General features: G+C 41.0%; 1 protein-coding gene across 1 annotated transcript in view; it reads left to right on the top strand.

Moving 5' to 3' along the window:
* Positions 1 to 94: 94 nt before the first annotated feature.
* LOC119976003 (period circadian protein homolog 2-like) overlaps positions 95 to 17,723 on the top strand; it is a 51,524-nt gene continuing 33,895 nt past the window's right edge. Inside the window, 8 exon segments of the mRNA XM_038816027.1 lie at positions 95 to 112; positions 3,626 to 3,881; positions 5,604 to 5,708; positions 9,963 to 10,061; positions 12,025 to 12,179; positions 12,822 to 12,928; positions 12,930 to 12,944; positions 14,987 to 15,188. Of these exon segments, the coding sequence (XP_038671955.1) occupies positions 3,640 to 3,881; positions 5,604 to 5,708; positions 9,963 to 10,061; positions 12,025 to 12,179; positions 12,822 to 12,928; positions 12,930 to 12,944; positions 14,987 to 15,188 (925 nt within the window). The 5' untranslated portion in view covers positions 95 to 112; positions 3,626 to 3,639.

Genomic DNA, 17,723 nt, shown 5'->3' with positions numbered 1-17,723 from the left:
AAATGTGTTGATGTCAGGCAGGGGCAAATCGTGCTCGCAAATAAAATTGTCTTCTTCGTTGTGCGGTTCCATTTATTGGTCGTGAAGCAGTGTTTGCATAACACGCAGACAGGTAAGGTTAAGCTCGCCTGCAAACAGTTGCAAATGTTGTATGTATTTGTTTTGATCAGTTTCGTTTCCTACTTTTTTTTCCTTTGATCTGCAATGTTTTGAGTTACGGTCTCGTTCTTTCAACCGACAGCAGAGAGATAGATAGTCCAAGTGTCTATTTGTCAACATTTCTGTCACTTGGTTCAAGTTTTGTTTACAGCTGTTTAAACTTAAATCACTGTCACGGTTACTGTCATGCAGCCAGCTAATTTTTAAAAAATTTGCTGATACATTTTGTTTTGTTTGTTTTTCTGAGTGTGTTCCAGTTTGAAGTAGTGAAGTCGAGGAAATGCCAATATTGTATTTTTAAACGAGTCTTCTGATCAGACGATCCTTAATTTAGCCATTTCATAGAATCTGACAGCACGGCAGGTCATTCGGCCCACTCTGTCTGTACAGAACCATCCATTGGTTCTCCCTCTTACCCAAGAGTTAATTTGACCAAAAATGTGCGAAACGTTTCGGACGGATGGTTTATTCCAGACTACTAGATCACAAGTGATACACGTGTAATGTGTGTTGGTTACATAATGACAACAACTATCCAAATTGTGTTTATCACAATCTTCTACCACTTTCCTTACAATGTAAGGCTCAGTTGGCTTTATTTTTCACAGTACTACCAGTGGGAGGCTCACAGTTGTTAAATTATGGTAATTAGAGCTGTACCTTCGAAGCTGCTGAAATTTATCTGACTGTTACATGACATTTATGATCAGAAAGAACAAATGATTCTGCAGCTCTTTCCAGTTTTTAATGTTCATCAAATTTCAGGGTTATTAAAAACATGTTAATATTTCTATTTCTTTTCCTGCTGGACTTTACAGGGATAGGTGTTAATATTTCTATTTATTTTCCTGCTGGACTTTGTAGGGATAGGTGTAACATGTTAATTAGTGCACATCGTCAAACTAGTCCGATCACCCTTTCCAAACTGCAGCAGATAAATGTCTGGCTTTTACTGCAACTATGATAGTGACTCAACACCCAAGTGATGGTTGCTGCAGGCTAGTAGAACAGAATTAATTTGTAAGGTGTTACAAAGTCTATTTTCAGAGATAGCAGTTGCATTTCTGGTTAATGAATGTGGAAAATCAGAGTGCTCACATTTTCTTATCTGCATCAGATACTTTTGTGCATCTGACTGTGGTCTCCCATTATTCTTCCATCCTTCTATTAGGATTGGATCTTGTGGAGATATACTGTATTATATATGTATCGCTTGAGGAGCATCAGGGTGGAACAATTTTTTCCTGTAAATTTTTTAAATTCAAGGTGAAGTATGATTGATAGACCCAGAGTGAAGTGGCAATTAAATTAATTTAACAGAATCGGATGATCTCCTCGGATTAACACTGATCCAGAAACATAATCTTGTGATTGAATGTCTACGTGCTATACTTGGCTTGATATATTTTAGTTTCAGTTATACCTATAGTTATGGTGATTCATATTGTCATGGTAGTTTGCTTTGGGATTATGTTAAAATTACTGTCAGTATTAAAAGTTAGTTTTGTTCACAGTAGCTTGTTTCTGCATGTTCCAGAGATTGAAACCTCTGTCAAAAGTTACACATAGTCAAGTCTCCTGTTGATCAATGTGTTGTATAATTGTCCTACAATAAAATTAATGTTGATCTTGGTGTCTGAAAATATTTTGCCCGTGGAATATGTTCTATGCAAAAGAGATTTGTTTGGTTTTGCATGCTGACGTGTTGGATTAAGGCGGCAGATACTGCTATGTGAGGGGAAAAATATTTTGTTGAACGTATGAGAGCAGACCCAAATTGCCTGGAATTGTATTAGAGGCAAATTATTCCATATACAGCAGGACAATCTGCATCCGTAAAGAGGAAATACAGACCATGCCATTTAACATGTAATGCTTAATCGACCAATTGGCTCTGAAGAAAGGTTACATATCCAAAATGTCAAACTGCTTTTATCTTTATAGTTACTGTTACCTAATGTGACTATCCTAAAGTCCACTGCTGAACAGTGATTGATTTCTCTTTATATTGCTGTAATGTTGATGTTCAGCCGTTGCAAGTTAAGTAGTGAAATATAATTTAATTTGACGCATCACCTAAGCTATTCATAGAATCCCAACAATGCAGAAGGAGGCTGCTCAGCCGATCACATCTGCACTGACCCTCCGACCGAGCGCCCCATCCAGGCCTTATCCCCGTAGCTCCAACTAACCTTTGGACATGGGGCAATTTAGCATGGCCAATCCACCTAACTTGCACATCTGGACAGTGGTAGGAAACCAGAGCACCCCAACGGAGAGGATGTGCAAACTCCATACAGTCACCCGAGGGGGAGAGAGAGAGAATTTGGACTGCTTAATTTCCCACTCCCGTTTATGCAAAAGAGCTACGCTATTCACATGCACCTAATTTTGACGGACAAATAAGTCATCAGATGCTAATGGGATAATGCCCCGAATGACAATGGATCTTGAGTAGATCATCATGGTTGAACCGGTGCATCCTGTTAACAAGATTAAGACTGAATGGGACAAGGTAACTCAGGTTGTGGGTGTAACCCACTGAGTGTGCTGCTAGCCGTCTTTTCCTTCAGTCTGTTTAACCCCTAAATTGCCTGTTAAATTTGAATCCCATTTCTGGAACCAAGTTCCATATATCTATCTCCCTATCATGACACCTCCCGAAAATAAATGAACCATCAATATTCACAGATGGTTTCATTTTCTGAACCCTTTTCAATTCTAAACATTTATTAAGATTATATATAGTTTACATTCTATATGGTATGTACAATTTCACAATGTTTCATTTTTAAAAAGCACACGTCACATGTAGTCTTTCTCCCATGTCATGGCTGTGATAGGACATCAACAAGCAACTTTCTTGTGAATACTTTTGCATTAGTTCTGTTTTATGGTGGTTTTTACAGGGTTTCACGGTGAATGAGCACCTTCTCAGTATATGAAAACTGGTTGTAGGGGATTAAAATTGGGAATATGTGACTTTAAATATGTTTTTGTGACCTTGTGACATCATCAATCCGCTGCACTTTAATAAAGTACCCAAGGAGAAGAACACTGAACTGTATGGGCGGGATCCAACGGCCACACTCTGCCATAGGATGCTTGCTGTGGCGCAGCATGACTGATGAAAGCCATGCGACCCCGCTCCCAGGATCTACCCAGCTTGCCACGCCTCCCAAGATCCAACGCGATCACTCGAGACGTTGAAATGTAAATCCCGCCCACAATGGGCAGGATCATGTTTAGGCAAATCTGCATGTTAGAGCAAGGTAGTAAGCCTCACTCTAATGTGAAAATTCGTGAGGTACCTGAGGCTTTGTGATTCAGCCCCTTCACCGGGAAACATGCGGCGAAACGCGCTTGTCAGCACTTTCCCGTTTGGGAAAATCGCGCCCCTATGTTTCTGACCCCTGCCTTGGTTACAGTTTTTTTTTAAAAGTTGCTTCCTATTCTCCATCCTTAGACTGGCATCAGAGAATGGCCACTTATTTGGAATCTGGGTTCCAAGAGTCTGAGTTGGTCCTGCATTCAAGTGGTGCCAATATTCAGGATCAAGCACAAGATCAGGAAGTGCAACAGTTGCATGATGATGTGGAGATGAAAAGCTCAAGTGGGACTGATTCAAATGGGAATGAATTTTCCGAGAGCTCGAGCAGTAGCGCCAGCCAAAATGGAAAAGATTCAGCTTTACTCTTGGATTCATTGGAGAGCAGCAAAAGGTAGGAGACTCTAAAATTGCACTTAAAGCAATGGAGTGCATTATTGCTCCTCCAGTTTGAAAAAAGGTCTGTGCTGCCAGAAGGAGGATTTAATAGCGCATGCCTGTTGATCCATCCCTATTGATATTGTCACCAATTTATTCTGGACTTTCACTCTAATTAGGCTTGTTGAGTGTTTCATTGTGGAATTAACACTGAATACATTTCAAAAAATGTGATTTGTCAAGTGACTTCGATCACATTTACTAAGGTTTTGTTTGACACTTTTGTTGAGTTGAACAACTAACATTGGAAGTAATAAGAATTGGTTTATCACAACTGTAGTATTTTTCTTTTCAGTTTATCAGTTTGAAGTGTCTTTTTTTTTAAATGTCCAAGAGTGTTCCAAAACAGAGATGGAAAAAAGGTCGGAAAATTCAGCTGGAACCTTCCAGTGTTCTCCTCTCCCTTGTCTCTTATCCCCACCAGAAAAAGTTTGCATAAAACTGATGACAAAACTATTGTCTTTTTTCTGCTACATTGATTATGGGTAAATCATAATGGGTTTCTTATTGGAAGACAATTGTAAAACAGATCTGACAGAGTACCAGTACAAGCTAGTAATTGCATTATAATGGAATAATATCGACATTGAAATTCATGTCTTTTGGAAATTTCTCTTGTTACTTTTGTGTATTATTGTTGCATGCATCAAAGTGTGTGCCCTCAAACCACCTGCAATATTCTAATGTGTGCTGAATGTGTTTGATCTGGTGATGTGCATTTAGTGACACTTGCCTACTACTCCATGCATCTATGTAATTATCGAAAGCAATAAATATGAAAGTTCAAGTTTCACTGGTAAAATCAATACAGATGCACTTTTACATATCAACTGTATGTTCTGCAATTGACAGTATTGTCAAGTTCCATTTGATGATGCCTGTTGATCGAATATTTGATAATGTATTACTGTAGTCCTGTTGCTTTTAAGTTTCAAAGTGAGTGTGACCATAGTGGCATGTTGCTTTGCACTATAGCTTTCCCATCTCCTCTTTCAAGCAGTTACCTGATGAGCTTTTGATCTGTGCTGTGTGAAGGTCATGCACTTTCCCACGTGAAAGGAAAACTGTAAGGTAGAGCCAACCTTCTTGATCGTGCATATTTCCTACTAGCAGGTTTCATAGCTACAATGTTAGAGGAGGAGGAGGAAGTGTGGGTGGCCCACCAGCTCAACAGCATTTAATTCAAAGGAGATCAAGGAAGAAATAAATCCTTTTTACTCTTGTCCTACTCCTTGTGCTGTTTAACTATTTTACTTTGCGTCATTCTAGTTTTAACTTTTATTTGGGGTGTTGCAATATTGATCATCCAGTACTTTCCAGTAGTCACTTTGACCCAAATTATATTTTTTTAATGTTTCAGATGTGCAAATTCAAGTAACCTGGAGCTAAATCTTTAACTGTCTTTTGCAGCTTTGCCAAACATGTTCATTTCGTTGCTCAAGCAATGTTGAACTTGTTGCATGTATCAGCAATAAATATGAAATGGATTGTAATTTGAAAAAAATCCATATTCGTAATTTAGGGAAATAACTTGTACAAATTATACGCTTACCCTTTTTTCTAATGTCAGACAAACTGCTGCATGACTATGCTGTAGCTGTCAAATAGTATATACTTTGTTTCTCTTGTGTCACGTTATAAAATATGACATACTTATGTTTGCTGTGTAATTTTGAAGTACTAATACAAAGAAAAGAAAACGAAGATTTGATGAAGTATATATCCGAAATAAGAGGCTTCCTTTCATGCCTCTCTCATTTGAAAAAATTAATCCTACTGCCAGGTTGGTTCCAAGTAACTTCTACTCATGTATTTAAAGTATTATGGATGTACAGTATTGAGGTTTGGCATTTTCTTTTTCTTTGGTTAATGCTATCTTTAATGCTGATAAAGAATGTAATACCAATAACGGACAGTTGTAGGAGTTTAAGTGATCTTATGGGAAAACATCTTTTAGTTCAGATAAAAAGTGCATCTTCAAAGGAATTAAACTTGTTTTGATGGCATCAATGCCATTGTTTTATTCTTATGCCATTCAATTTATTTGCTTTAATGATTGGCACTCTTTTAGAGATCAATAAAGTGATATCCTGCAGCTCACTTATTCCTCTTTAGGTTATTGAGCTATGTCAGCAATTCTAGTTCTATACAAGATACGTACATTTACAAATATCTTTTTAAATCTTCGCCTTGCCTGAAGATATTTGATTACGTGCGGAGATGGTCTCTTTCCTCACTTGCACCCAGGACCTTGCCCAAATGGCTGTGCATCCGCAAATCTACTGTCTGCAATCTGTACATTATTGGGGCAGGGTTCACAGTTGAGGCTCGTTTAGCATCTCCTTCCAGCATTAGGCAATGAATGAAAATTAGTAGCGAGAACCTGGACTGGCTTTCGGCTCTCTAACATACTGATGAGCTCTGTCTGCTGTGATCCTAACCGGGCATAGATTGTGAACTGAAACTGCGACCTTTTGAGTCTAAATGGATGCTATTCACTCTTGTCTTTTTTTAATTGAAATTTTGAAGTAAATATCTTGAGATAAGATTCAAACCGTTCATTAGTACCTGTATAGAGAATCTCAAGTGTGAGCCAAGTGACTAATTAGATAATATGTGTATCGTGAATCAACAATTTGCAGTGAAGTGGGAAGATGGTTTAGGTGACAATCTTCCTCTTGCATTTTTTCCTTTGAAAGATTTTGTTGAATTTTCTTTTGCATACTCCGGCTCTAAAATGGCCCATCAAATGGGAAATAGTTCAGGTTTTGTGATTGCGTGCCTTCTAGAACCAGTTGGATTGAAGTGGTATTGACCATGAAGCATTCAAAAGATCACGTAACTGTGATTGTATAACACAGGCTGTTGCTCACATGTGCGTTGTGTTCAAGGCCGGATATGTGCTGCAATGATATTACACAACTGCTGGAGGAGTCTGCAGGCACAGCCATTTCAAAAGCATTTTAAGAGCTTTGGGAAATTGCTATCCGTAATTTGCATGCAAAAGCTGAAATGCACAAACCACATTCCTCTGCCACTATAGGTGGTGACCCATCTGACTTAAGTGAATACGCCGCTTTAAAAATGGGGGTAATTTGCTACAAGCACATTTAAAAAGTTGATTTAAGTGGATGATGTAGCTTACTACATTATTATACTACCTTCATTCTTGTACTTGAGGTGTTCCAAGAATTCCATGCGTAGGAGGAGGCAGTGGCGAAGTGGTATTGTCGCAGGGCTAGTAATCCAGAGACCCAGGGTAATGCTCTGGGAACTCGAGTTTGGATCCCTCCATGGCAGATGGTGAAATTTGAATTCAGTAAAAAAAATCTGGAATTAAAAGTTTAAAGTGACCATGTCGATTGTCGTAAAAACCCATCTGGTTCACTAATGTCTTTTAGGGAAGGGAATCTGTCGTCCTTACTCGGTCTGGCCTAGATGTGACTATAGATCCACAACGATGTGGGAAATAAATGCTGACATAGCTAGCGATGCCCACATCACATGAACAAATTTAAAAAATAAAAATAAATTCCTGGATAATTCTAATGCTACACAAGGTACCTTCCCTGGAGAATTTTCCACACCATTAGAACTTTGTACTCCAGTGCTCATTCCCTACACGGCATTCCCTGACACATTGCCCCATCCTAATAAATGGGATTTACTGCTTTGCTTTTTGCAGAAAAATTAGTGAACACAAGATACAAATGGCTACCTATAGAAGACATCAAAATAAATAACAAAATGTTGGGAGTTAAAAATAAACATGAGGATGACACCTCTCCTCTACAGCAAAATCATGACTCTCCAGAAACCTCATTGATTCATTGCAAAACGTGCACAGAAAATCTATCCTGAAAGGGATTTTTGTTTTACCTCTTGCGTTAGGATAAGGGTGGATGGATTTTAGTTCAGAAAATAATTTTTCTGAATTAACAGGTTTTTTTTGACAAATGTAGCATTTTTGTTTTCAAGAAACTGTCACGGTTCTCTTATTTGGTGAGAGCACCTTGCTTTCAATTATGTTGTGTATTTTTTTTAACTGTACGTATTGTTTCAATAAAATCTTGCTGAACTGTTTGTTGTGCATGCCTATGACTTGCACCCAGTCTTCCTGTGTAAACCAGATTCCAATTGAGCAATAAGCCTTGAGTTTAATAAGAACATAAGAACATAAGAACTAGGAGCAGGAGTAGGCCATCTGGCCCCTCGAGCCTGCTCCGCCATTCAATGAGATCATGGCTGATCTTTTGTGGACTCAGCTCCACTTTCCGGCCCGAACACCATAACCTTTAATCCCTTTATTCTTCAAAAAACTATCTATCTTTACCTTAAAAACATGTAATGAAGGAGCCTCAACTGCTTCACTGGGCAAGGAATTCCATAGATTCACAACCCTTTGGGTGAAGAAGTTCCTCCTAAACTCAGTTCTAAATCTACTTCCCCTTATTTTGAGGCTATGCCCCCTAGTTCTGCTGTCACCCGCCAGTGGAAACAACCTGCCCGCATCTATCCTATCTATTCCTTCATAATTTTAAATGTTCTATAAGATCCCCCCTCATCCTTCTAAATTCCAACGAGTACAGTCCCAGTCTACTCAACCTCTCCTCATAATCCAACCCCTTCAGCTCTGGGATTAACCTAGTGAATCTCCTCTGCACACCCTCCAGCGCCAGTACGTCCTTTCTCAAGTAAGGAGACCAAAACTGAACACAATACTCCAGGTGTGGCCGCACTAACACCTTATACGATTGCAACATAACCTCCCTAGTCTTAAACTCCATCCCTCTAGCAATGAAGGACAAAATTCCATTTGCCTTCTTAATCACCTGTTGCACTTGTAAACCAACCTTCTGTGACTCATGCACTAGCACACCCAAGTCTCTCTGAACAGCGGCATGCTTTAATATTTTATCGTTTAAATAATAATCCCGTTTGCTGTTATTCCTACCAAAATGGATAACCTCACATTTGTCAACATTGTATTCCATCTGCCAGACCTGAGCCCATTCACTTAACCTATCCAAATCCCTCTGCAGACTTCCAGTATCCTCTGCACTTTTCGCTTTACCACTCATCTTAGTGTCATCTGCAAACTTGGACACATTGCCCTTGGTCCCCAACTCCAAATCATCAATGTAAATTGTGAACAATTGTGGGCCCAACACGGATCCCTGAGGGACACCACTAGCTACTGATTGTATTGTTTTTCTGGAAATGTTTGCAGTATTTATATTGACTATCCCAATGTAAGTCGAGATAATGGTAACTCATCCTGGGTCCCTGTGTTTAGACGTCTAAGACGTAAAATGGATGTTCGGAACTTCCATGATAAGTTTGCGTGCATGTATAGAGCGACTTGGCTTCTGGCATCCCTTCAGCACGCAAGTGGCGTGATATGGAACAGCAAAAGCAATATCCATCATCTGTGAAACAAAAGATTCAATTTTAACTCCCTCCTCCCAGCCAGGCAATAGGAAGATTCAAAACGTAACGGTATATTTGGTGCCTTGGTTCCATTCAGCTGCCATAGGTTTTCATAGATAACTGAGGCGCCGCTAAATCGGGCAAGAACGACATGACTTGGTTTTATGATGCAGGCAGGACCATAGTGTCACTTTGGCTGGCTGGATTATGTTTGCTGAGGACAACTTCTCAGTGCAGCAGAGGAGACCTGAATAGGTAAGTGTTTAGATCATTTGTGTGGGGCCCAGAGGAGCAGGAGTTCTTCTTTGGGCTCTGCAGGAATATCATGGGTCAAACCTGCTCCAGGTTACTGTGTACCCCAGCCTCTCTCTTTCAATGCTCCACAGCAGTCGATCCATGGGTTGTAGCTGCCTGCTAATTAAATTACAACCCTTCCCACCTGAGCTTTGGACACTAACTTAAGTTTATAACTTGGTGGACGATTATGCTTGGTAAATGGGTAAAACTGATGAATATGTTTTAACATTGTTGTTGCTCTGGACATTTTATTGCAGGGATAATGTCTGACCTGGTGGTAAAGTAATGTAATTTTTTTTTTATTGTGCAGTTCCAATTCCCAGAGCCTGTCACTTCACAGCAGCTCAAATGGTTTCAGTCTCATTAGTGCTAGCTCGGAACAAGACAATCCTTCAACAAGTGGTTGCAGGTAGGTGTTGGTTCTTCCTGACTCTTTTGGGTAATTCTTTTTAGCTCCTTTAATGTGAGGAATGATAGTGATGCAAAATACAACCAGCGGGATTCTTTGCTGCGCCAGCAGTGCACCCACACCCATGAGTTTCCAGGCGGCATGGGGTGGCCAAAATGGGAAATTCCATTGGCAGGAATGGAGAATCCCACTGCCCGTGAGGGCATGCCGCCCAGGAAAACATGGCTGGCAGACCGGAGAATCCCGCTCAACATGGTTTTTTAAATAATTTATTTACTCTGGCAACAAATACTTGTGGTTAGACGCATCACATGTATGCACAGTAAACTCCCTTTAATCTGCTCACCCATGTGCTTTAACACCTGTTTATCACATTCCATTTCCTATACCTGCCTTTCTGAACAAGTTACCAATTAATGCTGAGGGGACAGTTCATATCTATGGGAGTTTTTCAGTGGGAACAGCCCAGTCTGTAATTAAGAGAACTAATAAACCTCCCCTATTTGTAAGTATTTTTTTCCTTCCTATTCCCTCCCACCTCCGTTGGAAACATGACATTTGCAACACCTTTTTATTGATACAGAAGGTTTCTTTGATAGCTTTCTACAGTGAAGGCAACACATTGATGCATTCCAATTGCTTCATTTATGAATATTGGTCTACGACAGGTTGCAGGTACATTTTTTAGTCCCAGCCAAATCTGTGTTGCAGTCATAATCTGTAAGAAATGAACAAAGCAAGATATTTTAATTTGTGCTGTCTGACCTAATAATTATAAATTCCCTTTAACAGTCTGGGAAGCTGGATCTGTGCTGATTCTAAATGTTCGCATCACCTAAAATAGTGGGTTTCTTCCTTCTGCAAGCTATAGAGGTAACAGATATAATGGCACGCTGATGGAGCAGTTTAAGTGTTGCTTTTTTTTTCCCCTTCATCCTTTTCCTGAATATCTTCATCCTTTGCTAGATATGGGCTGGGATTCTCCCCTATCCGGCGGGGCGGAGGGGTCCCGGCGGGACGAAGTGGCATGAACCACTCCGGCGTCGGGCCTCCCCAAAGGTACGGAATTCTCCGCACGTTTAGGGGCTAGGTCCGCGCCGGAGTGGTTCCCGCTCTGCTGGCCGGTGCGGACGGCCTTTGTCGCCCCGCAAGCCGGGGCCGAAAGGCCTTTGCCGGCCGCCAGAAGTCCGCGCATGCGCCGGAGCGTCAGCGACTGCTGGCGTCATACCGGCGCATGCGGAGGGGAGGAGGTCTCTTCCGCCCCTGCCATGGTGAAGGCCATGACGGGGGCGGAAGAAAAAGAGTGCCCCCACGGCACAGGCCCGCCTGCCGATCGGTGTAGCGCAATTCCCGCCCCCGCCGAATCTCGGGAGGGCGGAGAATTCCGCCCATGGTTTTACAACTTCCAAGTTGCCAATGAGATCGCCTCCAACCTGCCTGTTTTTAATTGTGGACCCAAAGAGTGAAAACTCCGCCATGTGGATTATCGTAGTCACCCGATGCCACCTTCCACATTTCCGCAAGGATCACACGATAGTGCTGAGGAGGTCGCGAGCCTTGGCTTTCCTTCACTCCCTTTTCAAACCCACTGGACTTGTGCTGAGTTGTAGCGCTAATGCTTCCTGGCTTCAGATTAGTCAGCGTGGACAGTGGAACAAAAGTGGGATATTACTGGCTTTTATGGCTCAACCACTCTGAATAAATTCACTGAACTATTTTTCAATAATATGGCAGTGGGGAATAGTCAAGAGTGGAGTCACCGTTCACTGTTTCGAACTATATCAGCGCATGAAATGGCTACCATGACAAGAATTGGCGCAAAGCTAGTTTCCTTATTGCTTTCTGATTGCTTATATTAATCTATGTAACTTGCTTGGTTGTAGCTTGTGACGGCAATGAGTGTTGCTTATAGATATCATTTTAAATATGGGGCTAAAGCTGTGAGTTTGTATTTGTATTGCAGTAGCGATCAATCTGCTAAAGCAAAGACACAGAAAGAGTTAATTAAAGCACTGAGTGTCTTAAAAAGGCATCTGCCATCTGATAAGACGACTAAAGGAAAATCCAGAACACTTTCTACTCTGAAGTATGCACTGCGATGTATCAAACAAGTCAGAGGTAGGCTTGCAGTAATATATTTTGAAGAGACTTAACATTTTTGAGGATTGGCAAGTGAGCGTACTTGCACCTGTATCCTACCTGCATAGACTGTTGTGATATTAGGATATATGGAACTAATACAAAAAGCTAGCTGTCACTATGTAGAGGGCGATTCTAAAAGAAAATCAAATTAAAGTTGCAGTCCGATCCCAATGAGTAACCGAACCTGCTGGTTTTGGCTGCATTTTGTTGCCATCTGCTTAGGGAACAGGTTAAAGACAGGTCATCTTCCCACAGCTAGGGCAGATTAATAACATGGACGATTTTAACTGGACGTTTGTCTGCCATCCAGTTAGGGCTAAAGTCGCTCCTATTCTCTTACCAGCTGTTCCATCCCTAGAGGAAAGCATTGTAATGACAAGAATCATACACTCTTAATTTTCATTTCATTATCAGAATTTGACTAGATTCTTTCATGACTTGCCCCGCAGTTTTGTTCTAAAAGTTTTCTCGGGGCCTTTAAATGAGGGATCACAAGGAAAAGATAGCTTCTGTCTTTAAGTATTTTGAGATGAGATTGATCCTTTATTTTAAATTACACTGTTAAATTCAAAAAGTGTTTAAATGTAACTATTGTTTTTTCTGTCTTTTTGCTGGCAGCTAATGAAGAATACTACAAGTTTCTAATGAACGACGACCCTGAACCAAGCAGTTTGAGTATGAACTCCTTCACAGTTGATGAGGTGGAGAACATCACTTCTGAATACACCTTGAAAAAATGCTGTAAGTACTGAAAATTAACAATGTATCGTACATAAGCCTTTGTGATAGGTTCTTCCAGCACAAAGTTAATATAAATGCTATCCTTGTAAACATTTCTCTAATCCTTAAATGAAAACCAAGCAACTTATAGTTTGTCGAAGTTAGTATATTGGGGAACATAATTATACTAATCAATAATCTTTATTAGTGTCACAAGTAGGCTTACATTAACACTGCAATATGAAAATCCCCTAGTCGCCAGACTATGGCACCAGGTTGGGTACACAAAGGGAAAATTCCGAATGTCCAATTCACCCAACAAACACATCTGTCGGTACCTGTGGGAGGAAACCGAGCACCCGGAGGGAAGCCCACATAAACACTGGGGAACATGAAGATTCCGGAAAGACAGTGACCCAAGCCGGGAATCAAACCCGGGCCCCTGGCGCTGTGAAGGCAACAGTGCCAACCATTGTGCAACTGGGCATGATTATAACACAGTGGCTAGCACTACTGCCTCACAGCGTAATTGGGGGGGGGGGGACCAGTGTTCTATTCCGACCTCGGGTGACTGTGTGGAGTTTGCACATTCTCCCCATGTCTGTTTGGATTTCACCCGGATGCTCCAGTTTCCCTCCCGCAGTCCAAAGATGTGCAGGCACGGTGGATTTACCTTGCTAAATTGCCCCTGAGTGCTCAAAGGTTAGGTGGGGTTACGGGGGATTGGGCATAAGAGGAATGCTATTTTGGAGGATCGACACAGACCTGATGAGCCAAATGGCCTCCTTCTGCACTGTAGGGATGCTATATATGGAGCAAAAATTATAAATGGAGATACTGATCTGCCATTATCTAAAAGAACAAAGAACAAATAAAATTACAGCACAGGAACAGGCCCTTCGGCCCTCCCAGCCTGCACCGATCCAGATCCTCTATCTAAACCTGTCTCCTATTTTCCAAAAAACCTGTCTCCTATTTTCCAAAAATAGGAATCAAATGACAGAAGAGGCCGAATAGCCTATTGCTGTTGCAATGTAACACGTCTTTGCTTATCATTTTCATGATGATCAAGAGTAGACTGATGCGCAGTAATTGACCAGATTGGATTTGTTCTTTTTTGTGAACAGGGCACGCTTGTGCAATTTTTCACATTGTCAGATAGATGCCAGTGTTGTAGCTGTACTAAAGGAGCTAGACTTGAGGGTGTGACTAGTTCTAGGGCACAAGTCTTCAGCAATGCAGCTGGGATATTTTCAGAGCCCACAGCCTTTGCTACAGGCAGTGTACTGGCTGTGTTGTTGTCTCTTGACATCAAGCAAAGTGAATCTAATTGACTTAAGACTGACATCTGTGATGTTGGAAACCACTGCTGTAAATAATATGAGACCACTATTAAGTAATTTGAGTGATGGGTTTTGATAAAAGTGAACAGAGTGGGATTTACGGGCAAAAACCCTAGGATACCGTTTGATAGGTATGGAATAAGACTGTCCCGTACCCCATAATTAGGAGTAGGCAATTCAGCCCCTCGACCCTGCTCTGCCATTCAATTAGATCATGGCTGATCTGATCTTGGCTTCGTCTCCAGCTTACAGCCCGCTCCCCATAACCCTTCAATCCAGTGCTAATGAAAAACCCATCTATTTCCTCCTTAAGTTTGTTTAAACTTGTAAATGGAGATACATGTGTGCACATTTGTTTTTTTGGGGGGGGGGGGGGCGGGGGAAGTGGAGAGGGGCAGGGCTTTTCATGCTCTACCTCCATACAGGCAGAAATCCCACTTATACATGTAAATGGGGCTTCCACTGAACTGAGCTGAAATTAGTGTACATTGGACGAAGCTCTGAGAAAGTTAACTCCTTGTAGCGGTTCTAAAACTACAATAGCTTCTACAGTACAATTCACCATTGAAGCACTTCCGTTTCGTTACAACTCAGACCCATCCTCTACTTGGTAAATTAAGAACCGTACAAAATTTAGCTTGTTTGAAAAGCTGAAAGTAAGAATACCCACTTGCTTTATTTGTATATTTCTCAACTTGCTGGTTTGGACCTGTTTTGCAGGATATCTTTGCCGTGACTGTTTCCCTGATCACAGGGCACATTGTATACATCTCTGACCAAGCCTCCTCCATTCTAAATTGCAATACGGATGTCTTCAAAAATGTAAAGTTCACGGAGCTTCTTGCTCCACAGGATGTTGGTGTTTTCTACAGCTTTACAAAGCCATCACAACTGCCTCTGTGGAGTGTGTGCACAGCTGCTGGTGAGTGTGTTATTATATTAACCGATCCTCTTGCAGCACTCGAGATGTATATTACATAATGGTTGCCAGCAGCTGGTTGGTAGACAGATTTGAAAAATACAGCTGTCCAATTATGTAATCCAGTGATCAGTTTTCCAAGTGACCTTATAACATGAGAGAACACAATAACAATAGGTCATTCTGCCCTGCCTTTCTTGGAAATAGAATATTGTGGACTCTTGGCCATTTATTGTGCTGAGAGAATTCATGTGTAAATTCTCCATCCCCAATTGAGCAGACTTCCAAATTAATTATCAATCTTCACATCTCTATTATTCAGCCCTGGCTGTTTGTTAATATGTTTCCTTCATCTCTTCGTCAAGCCCCCCCGACCCCCACCTCCCCCTGCTCTCCATCCCTCCTTCCCTCAGCAACTAACAACAATGCAGAAACTACCGTGAACAATGAAGTATCAAATTGCAAGATGGTAAAAAATGGGTTTGTAATTAGCAAATTAATTTTGGTGTGGATTAAGTGTGAGATGTGTGCATTTTGGTTGCAAGAACAATAGCGGTCTGAAAATGGGTTAATAAAATTTAGTAGGCAATTCAGGAGCTGCTTCTTTACCCAGTGTGTGGTTAGAATAAGGAAGTTCCTACTTTGAGTAGTTGAGTCCAATGGCAGAATGAAATTAGGTAAAGACATGGGGGGGCGGGGGAAGGAATAGAAGGCACTGCTGAGAGGGTTAGGTTAAGAGTGGTGGGAGGAGAACCGTGGAACATGGACCAGTTGGACCCAGTGGCCTGTTTCTGTGCTGTACATTCCATACATGATTCTATGTATTTATCTCTCCTAATTTTTGTTATCTTCATTATTGGTCACAAAAGACTGTTAATCCAGCATTTATTGAGGCGATACTCTTAAAGCTGCTAAAGCTGATTTAGGCTCTGAGTGTTCATTTGTCTGGGGAGGGGGGGGGAGGTTTCTTCTAATCTTTTGTCTTGCTTGATTATTTTAACCCATGTCTTTTAAATGCTGTATTGACGCATGTACATAGGCTGCTTTTTGTCTACTTTAGCTGTGATTATGTCCCAAATTTGCTTGGCTTGAGTTTCTAAATTCTATAATAATCCTAGTCACCCTTTTGAATCTTATCTATGTCTTGAAGGTAGGTGCCCAAAATTGCACACTTTTTACTCCAAATATGATACCACCATTGTCCTAGGTTCATATTGTGTACATTAGAGCTTGTGTGATTAAATCATGTATGCGTCATTCTTTAAGTCCGCTTATGTTCTTCTGAGTTGGTCTGATTTATTGCGCAATTGAAATCCCTGATGACTACGTATAACTGCAGTCAGTTGACTGATCCATCAGGTGTGAGGTAGGCAGAGTGAGCTGACAGCTCACTTGTTTAAGCACTCTGAGGCCGAATCATTATCACAGTCAGGCCTCATTAATATTCCCCTGGTGAGAAGATTGCTGATTAGAGAGTTTGTGAAATCTGGCAACTTCACTGTGGAGCCGAACTACTGCAGGTTCTTGGGAGGGATAGGTCAGTCATCAGGGGTGTGCACTTCTGATCCCATGAAGAACCCATTTACTAACTTATGTTTTCCAATTCCTTTGAGTGGTCTGCAGTGGTCCCTTCAAGGATGGCTGCTGAATTCTACTGCCAATGGGGCACTGCGCCATGCACACATGTCCATCAGTAAATTGCAGCACAGTCCTTTTGTGAAAATTGATGTTGCATGTCAGCAAAGTTAATGGATCTCCTGCCTGTTCCCTGACGAACTGATAAGAGACCCAGAATTCAATAGGAATGGGTGGTACATGCTGTAGATGTCATGACTTTTGTTTATCATCCAGTGGTGGGGATAAGAATCGGTCACAATATTTCCGAACCTTGAAGCGGGTTACTCTGTTTTGTATTGGCTTTTGATATTCCGCTTGCCTATCAGCTTATCTAAAATGCTTCTTCATCTTCTGATATATTATCGCTGCCCCCACACATGCCTCATCTCTACAGCCATGAGAATTCCAGGGAATTTGTTTTCAATGAGGAATTTCATCCCCAAAGCAAAACGGGGCAAATGTTAAAAAGGCCAAGAAAGTTTGATTTTGATGACTAGAGTGACATTCTTGATTTAATAAGGTGATCAGGAGGTATGGGGATGAGAAACATATCGGCCATGATTGAATGGCAGAGCAGACTCATGGGCTGAATGGCCTAATTCTGCTCCTATGTCTTGTGGTGTTATTCATCTTTAATAGAGAACCCCTATTCCAGATTTCTACTCCACATTAAGTAAAGCAAAACAAATCCACAACTGTCTTTGCTTCTCCTGATCCCTATAAATTGGGAGATCTCAGCCTTTTTCCTGGCTTAACTGGAAAATGTATTTTTTTCAATTTGAAGTGATTAACAATTTGGAAAAATATTGCGTTGATTGAGAAATGTATTGCCAAATGTGACTATTTTAGATTTGCTTATTTTGTGCCAAGTCACTTAAGCCTTCACAACCTTTCACAAAAGACTACATTAACAATGAATGT

Source organism: Scyliorhinus canicula, chromosome 13 (genome assembly GCF_902713615.1).
Source record: "Scyliorhinus canicula chromosome 13, sScyCan1.1, whole genome shotgun sequence".
NCBI classification, from domain to species: domain Eukaryota; kingdom Metazoa; phylum Chordata; class Chondrichthyes; order Carcharhiniformes; family Scyliorhinidae; genus Scyliorhinus; species Scyliorhinus canicula.
Note: the sequence above shows the minus strand (reverse complement) of the source record. Positions and strands in the feature narration are given on the sequence as shown.